At 41.4% G+C, this 21,408-nt stretch overlaps 3 protein-coding genes across 3 annotated transcripts; 1 reads left to right on the top strand and 2 right to left on the bottom strand.

Annotated features, from left to right (window-relative positions):
* Positions 1-328: 328 nt before the first annotated feature.
* stx11a (syntaxin 11a) lies at positions 329-3,334 on the top strand. The gene is made up of 2 exons (XM_080784108.1): positions 329-523; positions 1,718-3,334. The coding sequence occupies exon 2, from the start codon at positions 1,723-1,725 to the stop codon at positions 2,614-2,616; it is 894 nt and encodes a 297-aa protein (XP_080640234.1). The 5' UTR covers positions 329-523; positions 1,718-1,722; the 3' UTR covers positions 2,617-3,334.
* A 2,634-nt stretch (positions 3,335-5,968) lies between these two features.
* fbxo30a (F-box protein 30a) lies at positions 5,969-12,614 on the bottom strand. Its single transcript, XM_080784577.1, has 3 exons — positions 12,435-12,614; positions 9,424-11,485; positions 5,969-9,213 (listed from the first exon to the last, which is right to left on the bottom strand). Exons 2-3 carry the CDS (start codon positions 11,428-11,430, stop codon positions 9,010-9,012), a joined length of 2,211 nt encoding a protein of 736 aa, XP_080640703.1. The 5' UTR covers positions 11,431-11,485; positions 12,435-12,614; the 3' UTR covers positions 5,969-9,009.
* A 408-nt stretch (positions 12,615-13,022) lies between these two features.
* LOC308329959 (pancreatic secretory granule membrane major glycoprotein GP2) lies at positions 13,023-20,984 on the bottom strand. The gene is made up of 9 exons (XM_080784534.1): positions 20,806-20,984; positions 20,292-20,380; positions 20,077-20,181; positions 17,225-17,385; positions 16,746-16,881; positions 15,350-15,444; positions 14,154-14,322; positions 13,699-13,813; positions 13,023-13,354 (listed from the first exon to the last, which is right to left on the bottom strand). Exons 1-9 carry the CDS (start codon positions 20,891-20,893, stop codon positions 13,179-13,181), a joined length of 1,134 nt encoding a protein of 377 aa, XP_080640660.1. The 5' UTR covers positions 20,894-20,984; the 3' UTR covers positions 13,023-13,178.
* Between the last annotated feature and the right edge of the window lie 424 nt (positions 20,985-21,408).

Here is a 21,408-nt window from a genome sequence, read left to right as displayed (position 1 = left end):
CCTTGTTCTGCATGGTGCGTCTCACCATTGTCTAATAATAAAGCAGACAATGACGTGACATTTTGATAGAATATCCTACCAAATATAGGCCTGCAGTTACAGTAGCCTACAGATCAGAGTGAGATTGCGTAATCGGAAGATTAATCTGTGTGCGAGGAAAAATTACACTCTAATAAGAGTATGTGTAATTGCTGTCAGGACCCTGTAAAACGTGGTGAATATTGGAACGGGGTGAAGGCGTGATCTTCCGCGTTGGTTGGGCTACTTTGCAGTCACCTGCTGCAGGCTGCAGCGCCTATGTGTATGTGTATGTATGAGGAAAGTTTGACTGGACTCACTTCACCCCCATTCTGCGGGAACTCCCATTAACTCAACTGTCGGTTGATTTCTGAAGATGTTGACATTTTTGTTCACCCTTACGATTTACGAAGAGAAATGGTGAAATGAATCGTTGCGTAGCCTACTCTTCTTAAGTGCTATTGTGTATGGCTATTTGAAGGATCTTTGGAACGTATACGAGAAGGTAGGCTCACACTCACTCTGCAACTGTGTAATGTTGTCTAAATAATGTTACATGTTTTGTGTCCGTGGTGGGAAGATTACGCATAATTGCGTCTACCTTTAACTTTTTGAAATGGTTATTTCTAAAGAAAATACATTACATTTACGTCTGTGTGCCTGTAGCTAAATTGTGTTGTGGTCAGGATGCTGTTCCCTACGCTATAGTCCTTGAAGTCGTGTGATGCTTAACTGTAGTAGTGTTAGTGTATGTTAAAATTAAAAACCTATAGGGCCATGCCTACATCAAATACCCTAATAGGTGTAGGTCTACTATATACACAGAGATACAACATTTTGTGATGGTGACAAGAAGACCCAGGGCTCTAATAAAGGAAGTACAATTTCCTCTTCAAAGATTTTGCATGATACATGTTCTATTTGGGTCATGGCCACAGCTGCCTCTAGAAGTCACATCTTTGCCAGCTAATTATGACTCCTCAGACAGACAAAGTAAATAAACATTTGTTTTCGCAATGTGATCAGATAATCTAAACTTCCATCAAAAGATCTTTCAACATTGTCTCATTTATTTGCATATAATGTCCTGCTAACATAAATGTTGTCATCAGAATGGAAGTATAGCGTGGTTAAACCAAATTTAAGTAATTGGCATTACAAGATTTTTAAGATTGTAAACTATTTTGAAATCTGGTAGCATCACACAAAGGCATAACCAACGGAGTAGCACATGAAGAACTGGAACAAAATAATAACTCACTAAATAACTGGAAACCATCATTGACAATAAATACACCTTTAGTAGCTTCAATGCCAGCCAACCACCCCCCACCTGCAAGATCATTGGAGACCTGGGGATCTGGCAGGGGACTAAAAGTCCCACTAGCCAGGAAAAATGTGTACAAGAAAAAAATTGTGCCCTTGCTGTGGCCACTCACTCAATACAGGGACATAAAATACCACCCACTGCTGCAGATGAAAATATATGTTATGTATTTCTGTATTTTAGCAGCACTTTACTGTCTGTTTTGCCAGAATGCCCGAAGGCAAATTTCCACTTTACCTATGTAAATTAACTGGACCATAACGTTTTTTCATGTATCCTGGCTACCAGAAAGCAGGTCCTAAGCACAAACGCTATGATCAGCACATTATTATCAAAAATAATACAAAGGCTCTATCCTCTTCCATTTTGAAGGCAATATGAAGGACAGACTAAGTGCGCTCCATAGTGTCACTCCCAAGCCTGGAGCCACAGAGAGCAGGCATGAGGATCAACAGACCAGTGAGCATGAGGGTAGCCTGGGGCTGCTGGAGCAAGAGGCCATTGTGTTCAATGGAGAAGATGAGATGGACTGCATCTACAAGGAGGCCCAGTCAATGCGGAAGGAGATCTCCCTGATCAGGTTGGATGTGACACATCTTGGGAAGCAGAATACCCGATTCCTCACATCCGTCCGAAGGTTGAGCAGCATCAAACGAGATTCCAACACCCTCGGACGTAGCATCAAGGCCCGAGGGGAAGCCATTTATGCACGTTTGGACAAGCTGGGGAAACGGAGCAAGGAGCTGGAGGCAGAATATGGGCCTACAGCGGCTCTGGTGCGCATGGTGCGCTCACAGTTTATCTCTCTGACCATTGTCTTCCAGGAGGCCATTTCTGAATACAACGAGGCCGAGATGGCCCAGAAGGAGAACTGCAAAACCCGCATCCAGAGGCAAGCCGAGATTATGGGCAAGCAAGTAACTGGAGAGCAGATTGACGAAATGATAGAAACGGGCAAGTGGAACGTGTTCTCTGACAACCTCCTCACTGATGGGAGAGCTGCCCGGTCGGCCCTCACGGAGATTGAGAATCGCCACAAGGAGCTCCTCGAGCTGGAGGGCCGTATCCGGGACATTCACGACCTCTTCTTTCAAATGGCCATGCTGGTGGAGGAGCAGGGGTGCATGCTGGACAATATAGAGTCAAACGTAGGTGCCACCCAGGACTATGTTGTCAGTGCTACGAGTAAGCTCAAGAAGGCTGTGATATATAAAAAGAATAATCCTTGCAGACGTTTTTTCTGCTGTTGTTTCCCTTGCTGCAATAAGTAAAGTCAGTGTTATGTATATCTCTCAAGTGGAGTTTGAATGACAATGTTTGCTTTCATTACCGGTTTAATTTCTCATTATGAAAAAACTGTATTTCAAATTAACTCTCATATCTTGCTGGTCTCAGAGAAAAGGCCTTGTAGCTCTGTCTGTTACATATACAGTACATATAATGTATACAGTATTTTTAATCCAAGACATTTTATTCTCACTGTTTTAGCACTTTCAGCTTTAAACGAGATTGGGTCCTGTAAAACGTAGAAAGGTAGGTTTCTGTAAACTGTCAAGATTCAGAAGACATTTGTAGAATAAATGTAATAAATTAATGTTTTAACATAAATTAATGCTGCTTGTATGGCTTTAGTTTTCAAATGCCCTGACTAATTGAGTAGGTAATGCTGATGAACCACCAACTCATACTGTAGTGTTAGAATTGTTGCTACACACATGTTGAAATTCAGTGAACACAGCACAGCCTCTGTGGTTATTTAGCTAAGCAGAGGGAACAAGATAGCATTGTGCAACTATCTAGCACAGTGGCAGCTACCCGGCAGTCTGGCTATTGTTATCCAGGTTAGGGCATGTCTGTTTCACAAGGTCTGCCTTCACACCAAAGAAAACATGCACTATCATGTGTTAAAATTGTGACAGTGAAACAGGATATATAATATACATGTTTTTTACTTTTTTTTTGTCTGTCAGTATTTAAAAACTGATTCAATAAAAAATGAAATTATTGTAAGAAATTGACTCATACAGTTATTTATGTAAATGTATTCCATTGTTTTAAACAAATAGATTTAATGTGGGTGGTCTAATTTTGGACTGAAACCATGCCATTTTGTTGTGAACTGTGGAATGAGGTGAGTAGGAAAATCGTGAACATGTTATACTCTTCAGTTCAAACACATAATGGGCCCAATTTTTGTCAGTGCTAAACCCCTTATTCCTAAACTTCTTTGCCTTTTTACTATTTCGAAAAACAGATTAAAATAGTTCAACTAGCCGGTCTACATCAACACGTGAGCTTGTAGATCGGCTATTTGAACAATAAAAAAAATCAAAATAGTAAAAAAAAGGCAAAGTAGTTTAGGTTTAGCACTGACGAAAATAGGGCCCATAATCTGTGTGTTAGTAATTCGATTTCACCACCGTGGTGATTTCACACTGCTTTCAATACTTCCTCCATGGTGACTTCACACTTGAACATAATGAACATCAAAATGTAGGGGGGTTACTTGTACCTAAAAAGATCACACCCGTGTGAAATGAGTGGTGCAACTCCCCCCCCCCCCCCCCCCCCTCCTCTCTCTCTCTCTCTCTCATTAGCAGGCAACAATGCAGCACTATCTCTCTCTCTGTTTCTGGCACAACTGCGGCCCTACTGGTGCTAATAGTCATACTGGTGCACATAGTCACATAGGTGAACACGGACATTGCTGTTCCTTGGAGTGGTTGCACCACTCAATAAAAAAATCTTGATCCTTGAATGAACTCATGAGTTCTACTATTTTGAGTAAGCTGAATTTTGCCTTTAAATTTAGGTATAGGTGAAAGGTCAGCCAGCATGTTGCTGGTCAACCTTCTTGAGTCTCATGGTGTTGTCTCTGCAGAGTTACAGTGGCTCCCCAGATAAGATCTGTCCAACGCAACTGAGCTAACTAAATCTCACAAGATACTCACTAAAAAACTAAAATATCAATCAAATCAATCTTAAAAGCTACATAATCATAGAAAGGAAATATAAACATAAATAATACAGTGCTATATTATGACCACAGCACTGCTTTTCATTTGACTCATGGCATGCATGACTTAACCACTGAAGAACATTTTCACTGTCCATCTAAATTCTGAAAGATTCTCAGAGGGGATTTATAAACCAAAGGTGCAGATACTGTAGGCTGGAATGGCTGAGGGTTGACGACATTGGGTCTGGTCTACAAGATTCGCTACACCACCAAGATAACCATGTACCTGTCTAAATACTTCTTAATAAGTCCACACTCACAACACCAGAGGGAGTTCAACAAAACCACATTCGTTTTAAACAAGGGATTAAATTAATTCCGCTCCTATGCCACTAAAATGTGGAACACCCTACCAACAGCCATTAAGATATGTGAATCCCTTGACTCCTTCAAAACCGCTCTCAAAGAGCACCTATGGACGGCTGCAGACGCTCTTAATCCAGAGCGATTTACATTAAGCAATAACAAAAAGCATGGCATACATCATATATAAAAAGTAGTTATTAAAAGTAGGTATTTAAAGGGCAACTTTAGGGCTTTTTTTCAGCTAAGGTTCATGTTTTAGGTTGATATTGGAGAAAGTAAAAGATGAGTGTTATTCTTTTTCCATTTTATGCTTTCTTTCATTTTAGAGATTGTAACTATTTTTGACAGGGGGGCGGGGGCATTCGAAATGGTCCTAAATATGTATTTTTATTTTTTGAGTGGTGCAACCACTCCAAGGAACAGCAATGTCCGTGTTCACCTATGTGACTATGAGCACCAGTATGACTATGAGTACCAGTAGGGGCGCTGTTGTGCCAGAAACAGAGATAGTGCTGCACTGTTGCCTGCTAATGAGAGAGAGAGGGGGGAGAGGGGAGTTGCACCTGAGTGAGTATGGATGCTATCTTAGATAGCATCCATAGTCCATACCATACTCACTCAGAAACAACTTGTTGAAATATGTCTCACACACTCTTCTAGAGAATGGAGGACCATTAGCCCTGAAACATGTTTTGTTTGAAGTACGAGCATCATGTGAACCATGGCTACTCCTCCATGTTTGTTGACTATAGCCACAGCTAGTAACTGTTGTCAGCTGGTTATAGTATCATTTAGAAATACTGAGTGAAAGCCCAGCTTCCTGTTTCCAACAGGGTAAGGGTTACATAATACACACTATAGCCTCACCCTGTCTCTGAATTTGGTGGCAACATTAAACAGAACATTGAACTTGTTATAGTTATAATAAACAACACACATTACCGTTTTCACCTGTGTGCTTGCCTTCTCTCTGTCTCTTGAACTCTTCCTCCTTTTTTAGTCCCACCCCCTCAGAACCTTTACTACAGTTGATTGAGCTTTGTATGAGTATAACAAACCAGTCTGTGGTCCGCCAACTAGTTAGTGCTGCAAGACAGGAGAAGATTTTTGTCCAATAATTGTTTTGTATTATTAGTTTGAGTTGACCAGTTTTATTGAGGCACTTGATTTTACAATGTATTATGGCACTTTGACGCCATCTAGTGGGGAAAAGAGGAACATGTTGGATACCTCTTTTGCGAATAACTGAGCAGATGAGCCGTGTCTCATGAAAATACTTTGTCGTGTCATGTCATTACTTTTTTAAAGAAAAACAAAACTTTTAATGCTCAAGGAAAGTATGATACACTCGAGGAGCCTGTAAACACAATCCATGAAATAAACAGTTTTACAGCTGAAAAACGTTAACTGATGTATTTGCCGAGAGCCCAAACACACCCATATATTCTCTTTCCTGATTCGGCTGACATTAAAAACACTAACATCTCATCTCAAGTAATAAAAATAAAAAAACAGAAAAAAAAAACCTTATTGCCCCCCAACAAATAATCCAAAGAGCAGCAACTGAAGGAGCAGTGATCTCCTTTTTTGTCAAATATTGTTGGTACATTAGTAGGTAGTATGCAGTCTATTAACATTTACTGGCATACATTTTGTCATGTGCAATACATAAAATGTACATGTCATTCAAAATGGCAAAAACATAAATGCTTGCCTTTGTAGGACAGTGTACATTGAGAATAATGAACGGAACATGTGCGAATGGGACAACTACATGAATGTACCAACCCTGTGAATTAAGGCTGAGGGGGAAGAAAAATAAAGAAAATCTCACTCACATGCAATAAAAGGGAGAAAATCCCTGCTACTTGAGCAAAAACACCTCTCACTACATTTCTTACAGTACATCATGTGCAAAAGAAAAATCTGAAATTCTGCCTAGACATTACATACACAGGCATGTCAATCCAAATAATAGTACCAGTAAAACAAAAAACTAAACAATATAAAGCAAACAATTGTGAATTGGGTTTTAACAAAGTGTTTAGGCTGTACAGCAAACTCCTTCAAAATATGAACACATAAAACAATGTTTCCTCGTTAACTATTGGCTATTTTTCTGTGCCATTTTTAACTTACTTTCCATACAGTATAGCAGAGCTATTCTTCACATAAGGGGGAGAAGAAAAATAAAATACATTTCTTAGACCTTGTTTTTTCAACATACCAAATAATGGTTTCATTAACAGTAAACTGTTAAACGTAGTGTTGACTGAGATCAAGACAGCTTACTTTCACAACACATTCAACAGTTTAGTTGGTAGGTGAGTTCCATTACTCAGTCAATTGGGACTATGATGAATAGCCATCATCTCTTCCAGACATGGAAATCATTGTTAATCCAACACTGCAATACACACAATTAGGCTATAATACTGAGTGGTATCCCATATTCCCAGTCAGTCCCTAGTCTCCATGATAATCAAGTAGCTGGTGTCTTCATTGTGTAGCTCTCAGTGATTCTGTAATGCTAAATGTATACACGGTCGTACAACAAAGTATAAATAAAGCTTAAGGCTACAGGCCAATGGCCAACACTTTGTGATGCCGTTTCACACTACAACCCTGAGACACCAAGAACATTTGTACACTGGTTGGTTGGTTATGTTGTGCCAAGAGAATGACCATGAGAGAAATAACTGAAAATGAATGATCCTTATCAGAGGGAAGACTGTGCCTCTTATATTTCTTCACACCTGGCCTGCAGGATTTTATGAAATATTACATTAGGGCAGGAAACAAATGTTTTTCCCCACCAGCAACGGTGGCAAACTTCATCTGGCACTTTAGCTATTTTGCCAAATAAAAAACAAACTAATAATAATGGCTGGTTAGCTGCCAAAGTGGTAGGTCGAGTAGGCAAACTCACAACAACCACAGCCAAAATTTACCAGCATTTGGCTAATGGATGGGGTGATATCTCATCCTGTCCAATGTGCCAGCACATTTGCCAGAACTTAGATTAGAACATAGTTAAAGTTAGTTACTGGTAGTTCAGATTTTTGGATTTAAAAGCTGTAGGAAATACCTGCCTGGTCTGGTTTTGGTGAATATAGCAATTATTCAATAATGAAACTGGCCCTGCTAAGGATTTTTGATGGGAAGTAATTAATAAAAAAAACTAGAAAGAGGTTAATCTACCCGTTTAGTGTTTAGCACTGATTTAGCAGTTAATGTGTTAAGTAGTTCCAGTCATTTGGTGGGGGTCTGGGGACCACGCATAAAAAAAAATGAATCCACAAAACTCAATTGTATTGTTGACCTATTTCTACCATATAGAGCAACTTTGACCCATCACATGGAACTATTTTTTGCGTCCAGTATCACTACACCAGCAGCACCACAAAACCATAGTTCCATATATGGTATATGGTAGACATAGGTCACCAATACAATTTACTTTAGTTTTGTGGATTTACTTATTTTTAATGCATGCCTCCCAGTGCCAAATGACCTTAACTACTTAATATTCACCAAAACCAGACCTCACACCACAACTCAGGCAATCAATGAATACCTTTGCAACAACAATATTAATGGTATTTTCTACCGTTGAAGTCTAAAATTCTGAACTAACCCTTTAGGAAGAAGACCAATCAGCTAAATCACACTGATTACACAAAACACACATTTGATGTCTGGTCAGTATCTAAAAATGAATTATTAGTGAGAACTATGAGCAAAGTAACGCTGGTTACACTCTAGGTGTCAGGATAAGATATAAAACCGTGCAAGATAAGATAGCAGTATTTGTTCCAGCAGGAAGCCATTTAGAAATCTCACCGAGATATTCAGAACCCTCATGACTAGAACTCAAGTGTGTTCATACGTTAAGGCTCTGCTCTCATTGCCCACACAGCACAATACTAATAACTTCTTAATATAAAAATAAAAATTCTACATTGAAATATCTTATTATATACACATCACTGGCATATGCAAAAATTAAAATCTTCAGTACATTGGTATTAGTTTAGCAAATCACAGAGGCAGCATTGAATCTAATCAAGTGCTCTCTTTGAGTGGAAAATTGCAGGCTTAGACTTGAATTGGCTCTTTACGGTGCTGAACTGCACCGTCTTGTCCTGCAGGGCTTCCAAACATAGTAATACGTAATTTCCATAATGACATATTTGAAATGATATCTTCTTCACTCCAATAAAACTCGTACATGAATTGTGAAGCTGTAAATTTGTATTATTTGTAAACAGTGGAGTAAAATAATAGTATTTGGAGTTATGGGTGCATTAAGATAGTTTAAAAAAAAAGCTGTATCTGCTCAAGCTACTGGCTTGAGGACTGAGCGTAAACATCTTCCCTCTTTAGTGAGCTCTCTCGTGAAACACATGCAAGGCAAAGGGATCGCCTCCTCCCGACGTGAGATTGTGTTGAACTTGCACTTCTTGAGGTGGTCAGCCATGCTTGCAATGTTGGCAAATTTCCACTCGTTCACTGTACCAAAGGCTGTGCTGAATCGCCACACCTGATTGGCAAACAGGAGAATAAATGTATTACTTCTCTCGTGCACTATTTAAATACACATTACATTTCTTGGAACAGACATGACAGGTATGTCTACACAATGGTGCGTCAGTCAAAATGGAGAATTGTGAATCCAAATGAACAAATGCAAAATGCCTGGTAAACTACCTGGAAAGAAATTAACTATGACAAAATGTACTAAATTACTAACCTTTTCTTTTATCTGCCAAGAATGTGATCCATCAGCGCATCGTTTCTTCTCCCAGAGCAGGACCACCATGCCACGATTCTGTAATAAGCTGGCACACACGTCTCTCATGGTTCGGGACACTCTAGACAGTTGGCACAGACTAAAGCCATCCAGGAAACTTGCTACATGCTGCAACAACTCAAACGGAAGACTGGTGAGGTGGTCACACTGGGAGCCAAAGCGGCAGGTGTTTCTTGGGAAACTGCCCCCATTTTTCAAGGGCAGATTGGGCTGCACTCCGAACGAACCAAGGTGCCTGTCGTGGATGATTCTTGAACCCTGCACAGATGGGCAGAATCGTCTTTGTGAGTAGGTACAGCCGTAGTAAGCCAGGGGGCAGCGGTGCTCCATCCAGCCATTTAGCCCAGCATGGATATCCCCATGGACATTTTTGAAATGAGAGGAGAACTCATCCCGCCGGAAAAGCTGGCCACACACAAAGGTGAACATGGAACGCTGCTTGGTTTGGTATCGGGCCACACACTCAAGGACCAGATCCAACCTGAGCGTGTGGAAGGGGCTCGGGTTGGAAAGCTGCGGGCTGGCATGATCGCAGGCAGAGGCTGAAGCGATGTCTCCAACCATGGTGTTGGTTGCGAGAATGGCAGAGGGAAAAGAGAATGTCTGTGTACCAAAGTCAATGTGGTAGCCATCTACAAACCTGCTGTCTGAGATTCCTCGGCCGCCCGGAGAGTCCCCCAGGCAAAACAGCAAGGCGGCAGTGATGAGATCAATGCCGTGGAGCCCCATTGGGTCGTCTGCAACCTCCAAATCAGAAGTGTCTACTGACTTGTCCTCCATCTTTGCCCGAAACAGGTAACCATCAGACAGCAGTGCTCGTCTGCCATTGAATGTAAACACACCCATTCCTCTTAGCACCTCAACATTATGCAGCTTACGTTCCAAGCACCTGTATTCAATAGGCAGGTGTTGAAACAGATTGTTTCGTACGTGAAGATCAGGCAGCAAGAACGGCATCTGAGGTGGAAGTGGCGCTGGTTGGGGCCCTTGCGGCACCGTTGCCACTGCAGGCATGGAATGATAAGGCACCTCTGGCCTGACATAGGAGTTGTCATCAATTGAGTCATTGTCATCGATTGACTGGTTGTCATCCGGCTCTTCAACATACAACTCAACAAAATCAGTCTCTTCTACCCAACCAATGTCATTTTCTTCCCCAACCACACAATCCACCCCGCCTACAGCTCCAAGCTCACAATCTGAATCAGAGTCACTTTCCTTCATGTCTACGTTTTTCAAATCCTCAACAGCGTAATCACTGTGCCCATTTTCTCCATTGTGAAGCACCCCATTCTTATCAGTCTTTTCACCATTCAAGTTTCCAATGATTGCATCAACATCCCTGGAACTGGTGAGGATGTCTAAGGCAGCGACCAGGCTTCTACTCGTCTCTACCGATGCCTTGTACAGCTCATTGTAGGGTTCCTCTTCCATGTCCACTGTTCCATTCCCCAGTATCGCTTCTGATGATGACATTTTGTTTTTGTCACTTTCACCAACTTTCTTCTCACCGTTCTTAGACACATTTGTTATCACTTTCAGGGATTCTAGTAGCATCCTCTGGTCCTGCAAGGCCAATGCCATATCAAGCTGCTCCACCTCATCAAAGTCTTTGCTCAAGTTCTCGTAGGACTTACGGTCGGCATAGCTCACAGGCCAGCGGTTCCACTCCATTGTACAACACACCACGCTCGCTGGGCATGTTTGAAGGTGCTCTGCCATCTTTATGCGAGCGATGGTGAACGGGCACCCAAAACCAGTGTTTAGGCAAGGCACCCGTTCATAAGGACACAGCAGACGATGTTCCTCTATTTTGCATGCATGGAAAACAGCCCCACAAACAAGGTGGCAGCCGATGAGGTCACAGGAAACACCCAACTCTGGTCTGACCATGCATCTTCTATTGATGCACTTGAGGCAGTGAGTGTGCAAATCTTCCATTGTCATGTGGTTACTCCAAAGCAAAGAGGTGCCTTTATAGGAAGGGGTGAGGTTGTCAACCCTGAAACAAAACAAAACACTTGTTTCACAACGTTTCTGAAATTACACTAGTAGAGACTTTGTCAACCATACATATTCGTGCTTAAGTCAAAGCAGCAGACACAGACGGTGATGGAATAAGCCATGCATGTGCATGTTACAATCACATTATCCTATGGACACACCTGTCTTACCACACATGAAGACAAATCATTCTGTAATATAGCTCCTGAACTTTTCTCTGACAGTATCTGTTTACCAAAACGTATGTCCCATGACATTTCACAAGACCCATCTTGAGTTACATGGTCACAACAGTTCCCCAAAGACCTCAGGGTACACTTGACCCCTCACCTTTGGCTCAGAGCAGGAGCTGCGCAATGACTCCATTCATGGCGTTTGGTGACAAGTCTGACAACAAAACCTAAAGAATGTGAACAAGCTATGTATGCAATTGCAAACTATAATGGTCATGACAAAAGCAAGGGGAGAAAGAGTTTTTTTTTTCTTTTGTACTAAACTAAAAGGTACTAAACGCTTATGTCTGATTAGTATGATGACAAGGTATTAACTTTAAAAAGTTAAAACCCCACAACGATGTCGCAACTTGCAAGTCACAACACACCACAGTGAGTGAGTACACACAGCACAGCCATTGTTCCAAGTCACTGCCAACAGTCTAGCAGCTAATTACGCAAGGTTGGCTGGCAAAGTAACTGCTATAATAAACAAAAACACAAGCCAGCGCTTCTGTCGATCTACAACACTTCTATGACTTAGTGATGTAACTTGTTAGGTTTAATATCTACAAATTACTTTACAGTCCAGTTGTGTTACTAAATAAGCTAGGCTGATGTTGCAAAAAAAACTTTTGTTACACAAAGCACAACATCAACATGGCCAGCAGGCTAACGCTGGATAGCAGCTACCTTGGCTAAGTTCTCCCCGGTAGCTTCTAGAAATGTGCTTACCCGAATAAAGCCGCGCTCCTACGCGCTTTGCTTTTGTCTTCACGTTGTGCCAATTTACTCCTCAACTATAATGTAAAATATTTAGCTGTAAAGACGATGATCTGCGGTGATAATGTGTTCAAGTCTTATTTTATGCAGAGGCTACTAGCGGCTATCGCTGGCTAAGTTAGACCTTTACTGTTCGGCCGTTTGTGTGTTGCTTCTTGCTTGCTACAAGTGTGGGGCACTAGAGTACTACGTCAGCAGGCAAGAGACCAGTAACATTTGGGCTGGCGACATGGGACCTATGAGCGCACCGTAAATAGACAAGTCTGGGGAATACCCTAAGTATATTATGTATATATATGTCATCATCAGACACTACATGCAATTTATTGAAAATTCAGGGAGTAGAGCATTTAAAAAGCAGGTGTATTTTACAAATGACCAAACTCAGGGACAGCAAACTGAGCAAAGATCTTTATTAAGTTTTGTTGTTTTCTTACAAAACATGAAAATAGATTTTGACAGAGAGAAAAGAAAAAGTTTTCAAGATTTTTATAAAGCACATCTCCTTTTACAAAATCCTTCAAGTATTTCCATGCTGAGGTTTAATTTACACCCTCAATAATCTGTGTGTGTGCATGTGCGTGCTGCGTGCGTGTGATGGGGGGAGGTAAAGAGAGGGAGGCAGAGGAACAGTGTTTCAGTACATTATGTGTGTGTGGTCATCTGTCCGTTTGCCAGTTCAATGGGGCTACTAGTTCACGAGGCCACCTCTGAGATGTGGTGAATGTTAGACAGGGTGAGCTGTGCTTCTTGTGCAGGGTAGGAGCGTCTGGAGCGAAGCCATAACCTCCCAAACACCCCTGTGACCAGCAGCAGGACAACCAGAAGCCCTCCGAGAACAAAGGTCTCCACAGGGGGCACACCTCCAGCATCTGCCAAGAAAAGGGAGTTAATTGTAGCACATTCTTCACATAAATTAAAAGTATATTATGTTGAATCACATTTAGAAGCTGTGAAAGTACCAAACAAATATATTAATCTAAAAAGAAGATCAGATTAGTGAGGATCACAGGTTTACAATCAAATAAAATACCATCTTTGAAATAACCTAAATTAAACAAAAGTCATATAAAATTATATTGTTTTAAATTACATAAAAGTGCAAAATGTACAAATAACAAAATAAACACAGTGTCTTAATATTACGTGTTCATGATCAGCCTGTCCAAATTAAAGAGAAGAAAGACAAGCCACACTGCCATTGTTGGAAACATACTCAGACCGGGTTGGTCCATTTCTGACATAACCCGTCTGATAGGTCCATAAGACACTGTATGGGACAAAGGGATGTCTCTCCGTGTCCTCCCCAAGGGATCTTCACCAGAGCAGTTCTGTTGTGGGAAAGACATTGTTTTGTCAGGCATATGAGTGACAGAAACACAGGGGCATCAACAGCCTCATTGTCACGTTTCAAGTCATTAACACAGCCTCATTGTCAAATGGTGTGTCAGACTTTTGTTTATTCATCAAGAACGAGAAGAAACATTGTCCATTTGGGCTTAGAATCAACTTAAGTCAACTTAGGTCGGGTGCCACACTAGGATACAGCTGGAAAACAATTCTCGACTCCTTGGTCTATTTTAAGACATCAGCTGTATATATAGGCTAACTTGTCTGAACTGGCCTCTGACTACCTGTCTGAGGAATGGGCACAACATGAACTCAACTCACAGGATGGCAGAATCCTGGTGTATTGTGGCAGATTTGGACATTGCAGTGGAGGAAGACATCAGTATAAGAGCTACCCACAAACTTGAACATTTGTATCCTGAACATGGCCTCCGGACCCTGGCCGTTCTTCAACACTGTCAGTGTCTGTTCACTTGATAGCACTGGGCAGCTGAGAGAGAGAGAGACAGACAGACAGACAGACAGACAGACAGACAGACAGACAGACAGACAGACAGACAGACAGACAGAAATCAAGGCCTGGCAGTACAGGAGACAGAATGTCATGAGGACACAGATTGTCATATTGAACAGTCAGTATGTCATCTTCTCAAATGATGCAAATTGCAAGGGTAATGTTGTATTTTCATTATAAGCATTGCATCCATTCACTCTGATTAACTGCAAAGCTAACACAGCTAACAAAACAATGTAAACACTAAGTTTACAGTTTGAGTTTTTTAAGTGCAATAGAGACAGCATAAGACAAATCGCTTTGAGGATCATCCCCATTGCATGGCATTGTGAAATCCTTGTGCATTTCATTGCCTTGCTGTTGTTAACAGTACAATATACTGCCTGGTTGTCAAGGGCATGCACAGCTGTTGAACAGAAACGCATATGGCCTCAAACAGGGAGGGGGTGGGGTCATATGACCTGGCCCAAAGAGTTGTTGTCTGGGCTGCTCTCTAAGCAACTCATTATTTTATTTTGGATTTCAACAGTGAACTCCTAGGCTGAGTAAACAGTTATTTTTATTAAGTTGTATGCTGGTGTTGCACATCGAAAATAGCCAAACTACTGTACAAGCTCACAATGTGTCCCAGCACAACACATTATGGCTTGTATATCTGCAATTTTTGGTTTGCTATTGCTGGTATGTATTTTGATTGAACAGGAAGCCAGAGCATGTGATACAAGCACAGACATCTTTCAAGTATTTCAAGTATACTGTAACTTGTAACACTTGTATGGTCAAGAGTCAACACTGATACCAGAAATAAAATAAGGATTGACACTGATGGCTTTCCAGTTTTCTTGTGAGAATGCAATAAAAACATTTCAATTTGGAAGAAGGTGTTTATGGCATGACTTCTGAATTCAGCTCCTAATAAAGCAAAAAAAAGAAGAAACAGAAAAAGAAAAGAAAAGGTAAAGATGAATACAGCTGGATTTATTCAAGCTGTCTTAGGACAGACCTGTCCCTGATGAAGGTGTACTGGATGTTGCTGTATGGGTCACTGGTTGGCGTCGCCCAACATCTTTCCATACGCAGCATCAAATGTGCCGGTATCTAAAGTCACAGAGACAGCCAGGGAGTCAGGAATATATCTGATGCAATCATCCATAAGGCAAAACTGACGGTCATTCAAGTCACACAAGGTAAATATTTTCCATAGTGGCGTGGGTCAACAACACCATTTCACAACCCGTAAACAACAGTTGCATGGGGGGGATGGGGTTCTTGGTATCTCCAGTGGCACATTTGGGATCATAACAAGCTTAAAATATTTGCTGGGGGGGGGGGTAGGGAAGCAAGAGTGATGTGAAGAAACACAGAGGCTGTGCTAAGATCTGTTTTGGAAGGAAGGGCCTGTTCAAAGAGCATGAGCAGCATTGAGCACGAGACCAATAAGTAGCTCTGATTGACTCAAATTACTGTCTGGTCTGGTACGGTCTGGTCATGACTACAGCTGGGCCTGGAACCTCTTACAACACCACATATTGCTTAACATAGACTAGCAGAAACATGCCTAACCTAGTCAAGAAATAACTATCAATGGGTTAAAAAAGATAAAATCATCTCATGTTTTCCACCTGATGTTCAGTGGTGTCACTATTTTGGGAAAACAGGTCAAACCTTTAAAAATACCGGTAATTAAAAAATGTGAAAAGAATTCCAAAGATTTCGCAAAGCAACACTTTGTGAGCTATTTTTGCTATGTGTTGTACAATGAAGTATATGGGGAATAAGTGGTTCATAGGATAATTGTAATACATGCATTTCATCCATTGAACATGTAAATTGTATTCTACTGATATTATTATTCTTAATAACACTAATAGTAATATTCACATTCACATTAACATTTGTGCAAGAAATGTTAGGGTGTGCTTTTTTAGTAAAGTATGATTTACTTAAATTTACGGCATATTTGTTATTAGGAGAAAATATTAACGCCATAACTGAACATATATGGTTAGTAGCTTAGTATAATTATGTTAGTAGATCTCAAGTCTACTTGAAATTCCTGTATAATTTGTTGCACTCTAGTCTTACATTCCTGCATAACATAAGATTATCAGTCCCAAATAAATGTTAACAGTAACTAAATCTTGGTTCAAAGGTTATTCAAATCCAATTATTTGATACTGTCTAATATTTCCACATAGTTTCCACATTGAGCAGTGGTTCTCAAGTTGGGTCCGGGTCCAGGTCCATGCAGGTCCTCGAGGGGTTTCCAAATGGACCCTTACAGATGAGATCTGTACTGTCAGAGTCATGATGAGGTCCTTAAAATTAAAAAGTTTGAGGACCACTGACCTTCAGCATCCTCAGGGAGGACAGACCCGTTTTCAGTCCATGCTAATTACCATAAAAACGTTCACAAAGATGTTGTCCTCCAAGGTAAGTGAGGGCACGGTAGTCCATCTGTCCTCAAAGTTCTCATCTTTGAACAGCAACATTGATACTGAGAAGTTCCCATCCTCTGTGTTCAGAGTGATTGTTCTGCAGAAAGAAGGTTAAGATTCACATTTTTATATAAAAAAGAAACCATCATCGGAAAAAAAGAAAAACGTTTCCAAACATAGGGTTGCGACCCATTTAGGGTCATGGACACATTTCTATCGGTCGCGGAAATATCCCATTTTCTTTTTCACCTTTTATACAATTTATTTTCTTTAAAGGTTTTGAGCGTGCACAGATCTGGTATTTCTAGTATCTAAGTGATTCTTCCATAATGTAATTTTGTACGTTTAGGTCCTAGCAACACTGGGTCTCAAGCTGGAAAAGGTTGGGATCCCCTGATCTAGACAGAGAAAAAGAAGAGTGTTTACTATTTATAGCTTACCTGACATCCACTCGAATCAGATTCTCTCCATTAGGCTGTTGGACCATGTAGTTGATCGGATAACGGCACACAAAGGTGATGTTGATGTAGTTTCTGGTAACAATGTCTGTATCATTATTGCGTATGGTGTTTATGAACATGATATGTGTGTCATCCGAGGTCTGAAGAGAACAAAATAAGCAGACGTTTAGTTGTATTATTAGTCAGAATGTTGAGCCATCCGTCTATGACTCTATGTTATAAACAGCAAGATTTGTTCTTTTTTACACTGATGCTGGGGCATTGACCATTTCAGTCTCACTGTATACTAAACGAACAGTAAGTAAAGCAAAGACAAAGTATAAAGACACAAGTACTTCACATGCAGTGCAACTGCAAATAGTGCAATAATATAATTATAGAGTAGACATATATTACTATCCCATTTTGTACAGTACATGCAATATTAATCTATGCACTGTGGCAAACCAGGGGAAACAGCCAGGCCTATTCCCCACATAATGAGGCTGGGGGAGGTGATAGAGGGAGTATATCACCCTGTACAAGTATTGCAGCCAATGGGAGCCTGGACATGGACGCACCTGCAGCCGGTAAGGCAATCACCAGAAGCTTTTAAATAGCCGACGCCCAAGCTGTCTGGTGAGTCAGTTTGAACTAATGGAGGAGTGAGGAAGGAGGAATCACTATGTTCATGAGGAGGCTGGTATGAGGGAGATCTCACAAGTGAGTACAAGACTTAACTCAAACCTTTGGACCCACTTGGATGTGCTGTGCGTGTATTGTGGCTCACCTGGTCTCGTTCTCTATCCCTCCCTCCTAGGCTGACTGAACTCCACAAGGGAGAGCCTACAGCACTCTCTCCCAACTGAGTAAAGTAGTCACTAGCTCTCTCTCTGCTCTACCCACGCATGTGGATAGAAGCCCAAGCCCCTGACAAGAGGAACCCTTTGACGTTTTGCCCCCTTTCCCTAACACTTTAATAAAAGACAATTTAAGTTTATGTTGAATCTGACTCTGAGCCTCTTATTTTATTGTGCCTATTCTCCCCTGGGTTGCCACAGCACTAAAGGACCAAGGCATATCATATGGCGGCAGTGAGGTGGTATAAAGTGTCATAGGAAGGCAAATGGACAGGCATAACACGACAAGTGCTACAGCATCTTCCAGCCACAGTCCCCACATAAAAAGTAATAGGAGAAATGTCATGGCACCTGCAGATAACCATGAGTGGTCAGTGGTACAGTAATGCTTCTTCAAGCTTCCATAAAAAAACACACCAATCTTGCCAATGCCATTGCTCTTTCCAAAGCCATAACTTTAACAGTAATAATCCCTTCACACTGTAAATGTGAATGATACAGTTCAATGCTCAGTTGCAGGGCAGTGACGTAGTTGAAACCATAAAATGCAGACTTGTTGAAAAGGTTGCGTCCAAGTTGTGTCTGGGCCCCTGTTGAGCTGAAATGGAGTATGGGCCCCGTGGTCACTGAGCAGGATGAATTGCCCCCCTGTGCCCCTAACGGTCCAGACACCTTTTACTACCTCTTGGTAAATATGCAACCCCCCACTATGACCACTACAGACTGGTTTTCTACAGTGAAAGGACATGTCTGCATTTCTTAAGAGAACCCCACTAACACTTGCACTTATTACAAGATAATGCCAAGCCTTGATGTTTCGCGGATGTAAAAACATCAGAGGGAACATGACCACATTTATAAGGAAATGGATGACCTGTAAACCAGTTATCAGTCATTTATTTTGCGGAGACTGGGTTTAAAAGCTTTTAAGTTCAAGGTGAAAGGCGGATTGGCAGCTACGACATTCCTCTCTTTTAACAACAGCATCTAATACAAAGCAGGCTTACTTTCTTCAACTGCTATGCAAAAAGTCTTATAAAACGACTGAGGTGTGTGTGTGTGTGTGTGTGTGTGTGTGTGTGTGTGCGCGCGCGCATGTGTGTGTGCATGTGTGTGTGTGGCTATGGAGAAGGCGGGCCGGGTTCTACCACTTCAAAGCTGTGTTAACCTTTTACTTGCTTAACAAGAACATGCCCCCTATATGCTTTCTCAGCGAGGCCTTCAATGGCACTCGTGTCCTGAAGTGCGGATTTATACCTTGCCAATGTTAGAATTGTCCTCGGTGCAGTGTGCAGCCATTCTCTGAGTGTTTGGAGGGAAATAATAAGGCAAGACTGCAAGGTTGGCCAAAGAATTATGGTCCCCCTCTTAACCAATTTAAACACACGGTCATCATTTCCATATAAATCCTGAAAATTTAGAGCTGCAGGGCCCTTTCAGCTACCACTTGTTGCTCTGAATGACATTCTGGTCTATTATGGGGAAAAGGAACAACGCTACCCTTCTCTGTATAAACATATGCCACTTCCCCCCTCCTTTTTGCCTTCCTTTCTCTCTGAGTTTGTGCCTTTCTCTGTCCACCTTATTATGCCTGGTATGAGCTAATTCCAAAGTAGCAATCTGGACACAGGGGCCCACCGTCTGCACTTGCGTCATAAAAAGGGGGGGGGGGGTCTCTTTTAGTTATTTTTAGTGTTATGTAAAGAGCAATTACCTCACCCAATTAGCTCCTTTTCTACCACCCAGATGGGTGGCCAGTTCCCATTACAACCGTAGATATCATAAAATAGATAATCTATTATGACGACTATTTCATTTAGTCAATAATGGGTGTATGAACTGTAAGTTGCCTTCATATTATGAACGTAATGTCAAGAGCACCTGCATAATTAGTCTATACATTAGCATGCAATGCCTGATTCATGTTCTGATAGCTTAAATCTTCAATCTTAAAAGAAATACACAAATGGAGGTAAAGTGTTAAAGACATACCATGATGGTTCCACAGTCAGATAGGTTTTTCTTAATGCTGAAAATGTAATCATCTCCTTTCTCAACACCACGGCACTCTGGATCATTTAAATGCAAGTCCCAAACCTAGGTAAACAAACACACATTTACACTTGAGAAAAACATGATTGGCCTAGATATGACAGACAAAGTACTTGGTAAACAGTGTTGAATAGGGTTGGTGCTCACTCACTTACATGAACTGGAGGCACTTTGTTGAGGAAAAAGGTACTAGGAATTACGACCTCCATATGATCGTTAGTACATACAACAGTGTCATTGAGCTCTACAAGAAAGGAGAAAGAGGACAACAGTTTACACCTCACTTACAATATTTGATTTATCTCAACTCACATAAGTAAGAAGTAACCCTTTGTTTGCTATCGTGATTTTTACCAGATGGGCAGGTTTGATTACATTAGGTCGATTCATACAGAATCAGCACCATTGACAGTCACACAAATGCTAAATAATGAATAATTTAACCCTGAAATCTTAAATTAACACTTAATACATGTGGCATATAATTATGAATGTTTTGGCTGCATAACTTCCTTATAGACACAACTGTGCACCATGACACATGTAAGTTCAATGGACTATCCATACATTCTTTATGAAACATACCTCAGGGCCAACACATGGACATTTTTGACCCCTTGACAGATGTGCAGCACAAGCAGTTTCCCCAACCTCAGGTGAAGAGCTTACCCTGCTCCTCAGGCTCCAGATAGACAGCAGACGCACCCATCCTCACGGTGAGCAGGAACGAGACAAACACCAATCTCACAGGTGCCATCTTCCAAGGAGTCTCTATTTGGCGTCTCTTCAGCACGAACACTTAACTCACTCTGCACCCGTTTTAGCCCTTTCCCCCCTGAATGTGTGAATCTTCTGGGACTCCTTCGCCACAGCTAGCTGTCACCACCTCAAGATGTAGTACACCCCCTCTCCTCTTTACTCCAGCCCTCAAAAAAACTGTTCGAATGGCCTGGGGAGCCTCCCTCCAGCCTTAAAACACCAGCTTGAATGATGTCCCTGACCAACAATGAGATTCCGCACATGAATAGGGGGATCCGAGGGGAGTCCAAGGTAACACGCATCCAACTCCCCTATTGCGGTGATACCCCCTTTAGTAAACATCTTACAACTTTTTCTTACTATGGGGAGCAACAAGAAGTCTGGTAACCATGCAAAGAGGAACAACTGGGGATGGTTCCCTTTTGTTGTCTACATCTTTTGTCTGTGTGGATTTTAAAGGGCACGGCAAAATCTTTACTAGTGCGGGAATCCCGGTCAGTCAGACGGAAGGCC

The sequence above is a fragment of the Protomyctophum bolini genome (genome assembly GCF_963924005.1).
Source record: "Protomyctophum bolini genome assembly, chromosome: 15".
Lineage (NCBI taxonomy): Eukaryota > Metazoa > Chordata > Actinopteri > Myctophiformes > Myctophidae > Protomyctophum > Protomyctophum bolini.
Note: the sequence above shows the minus strand (reverse complement) of the source record. Positions and strands in the feature narration are given on the sequence as shown.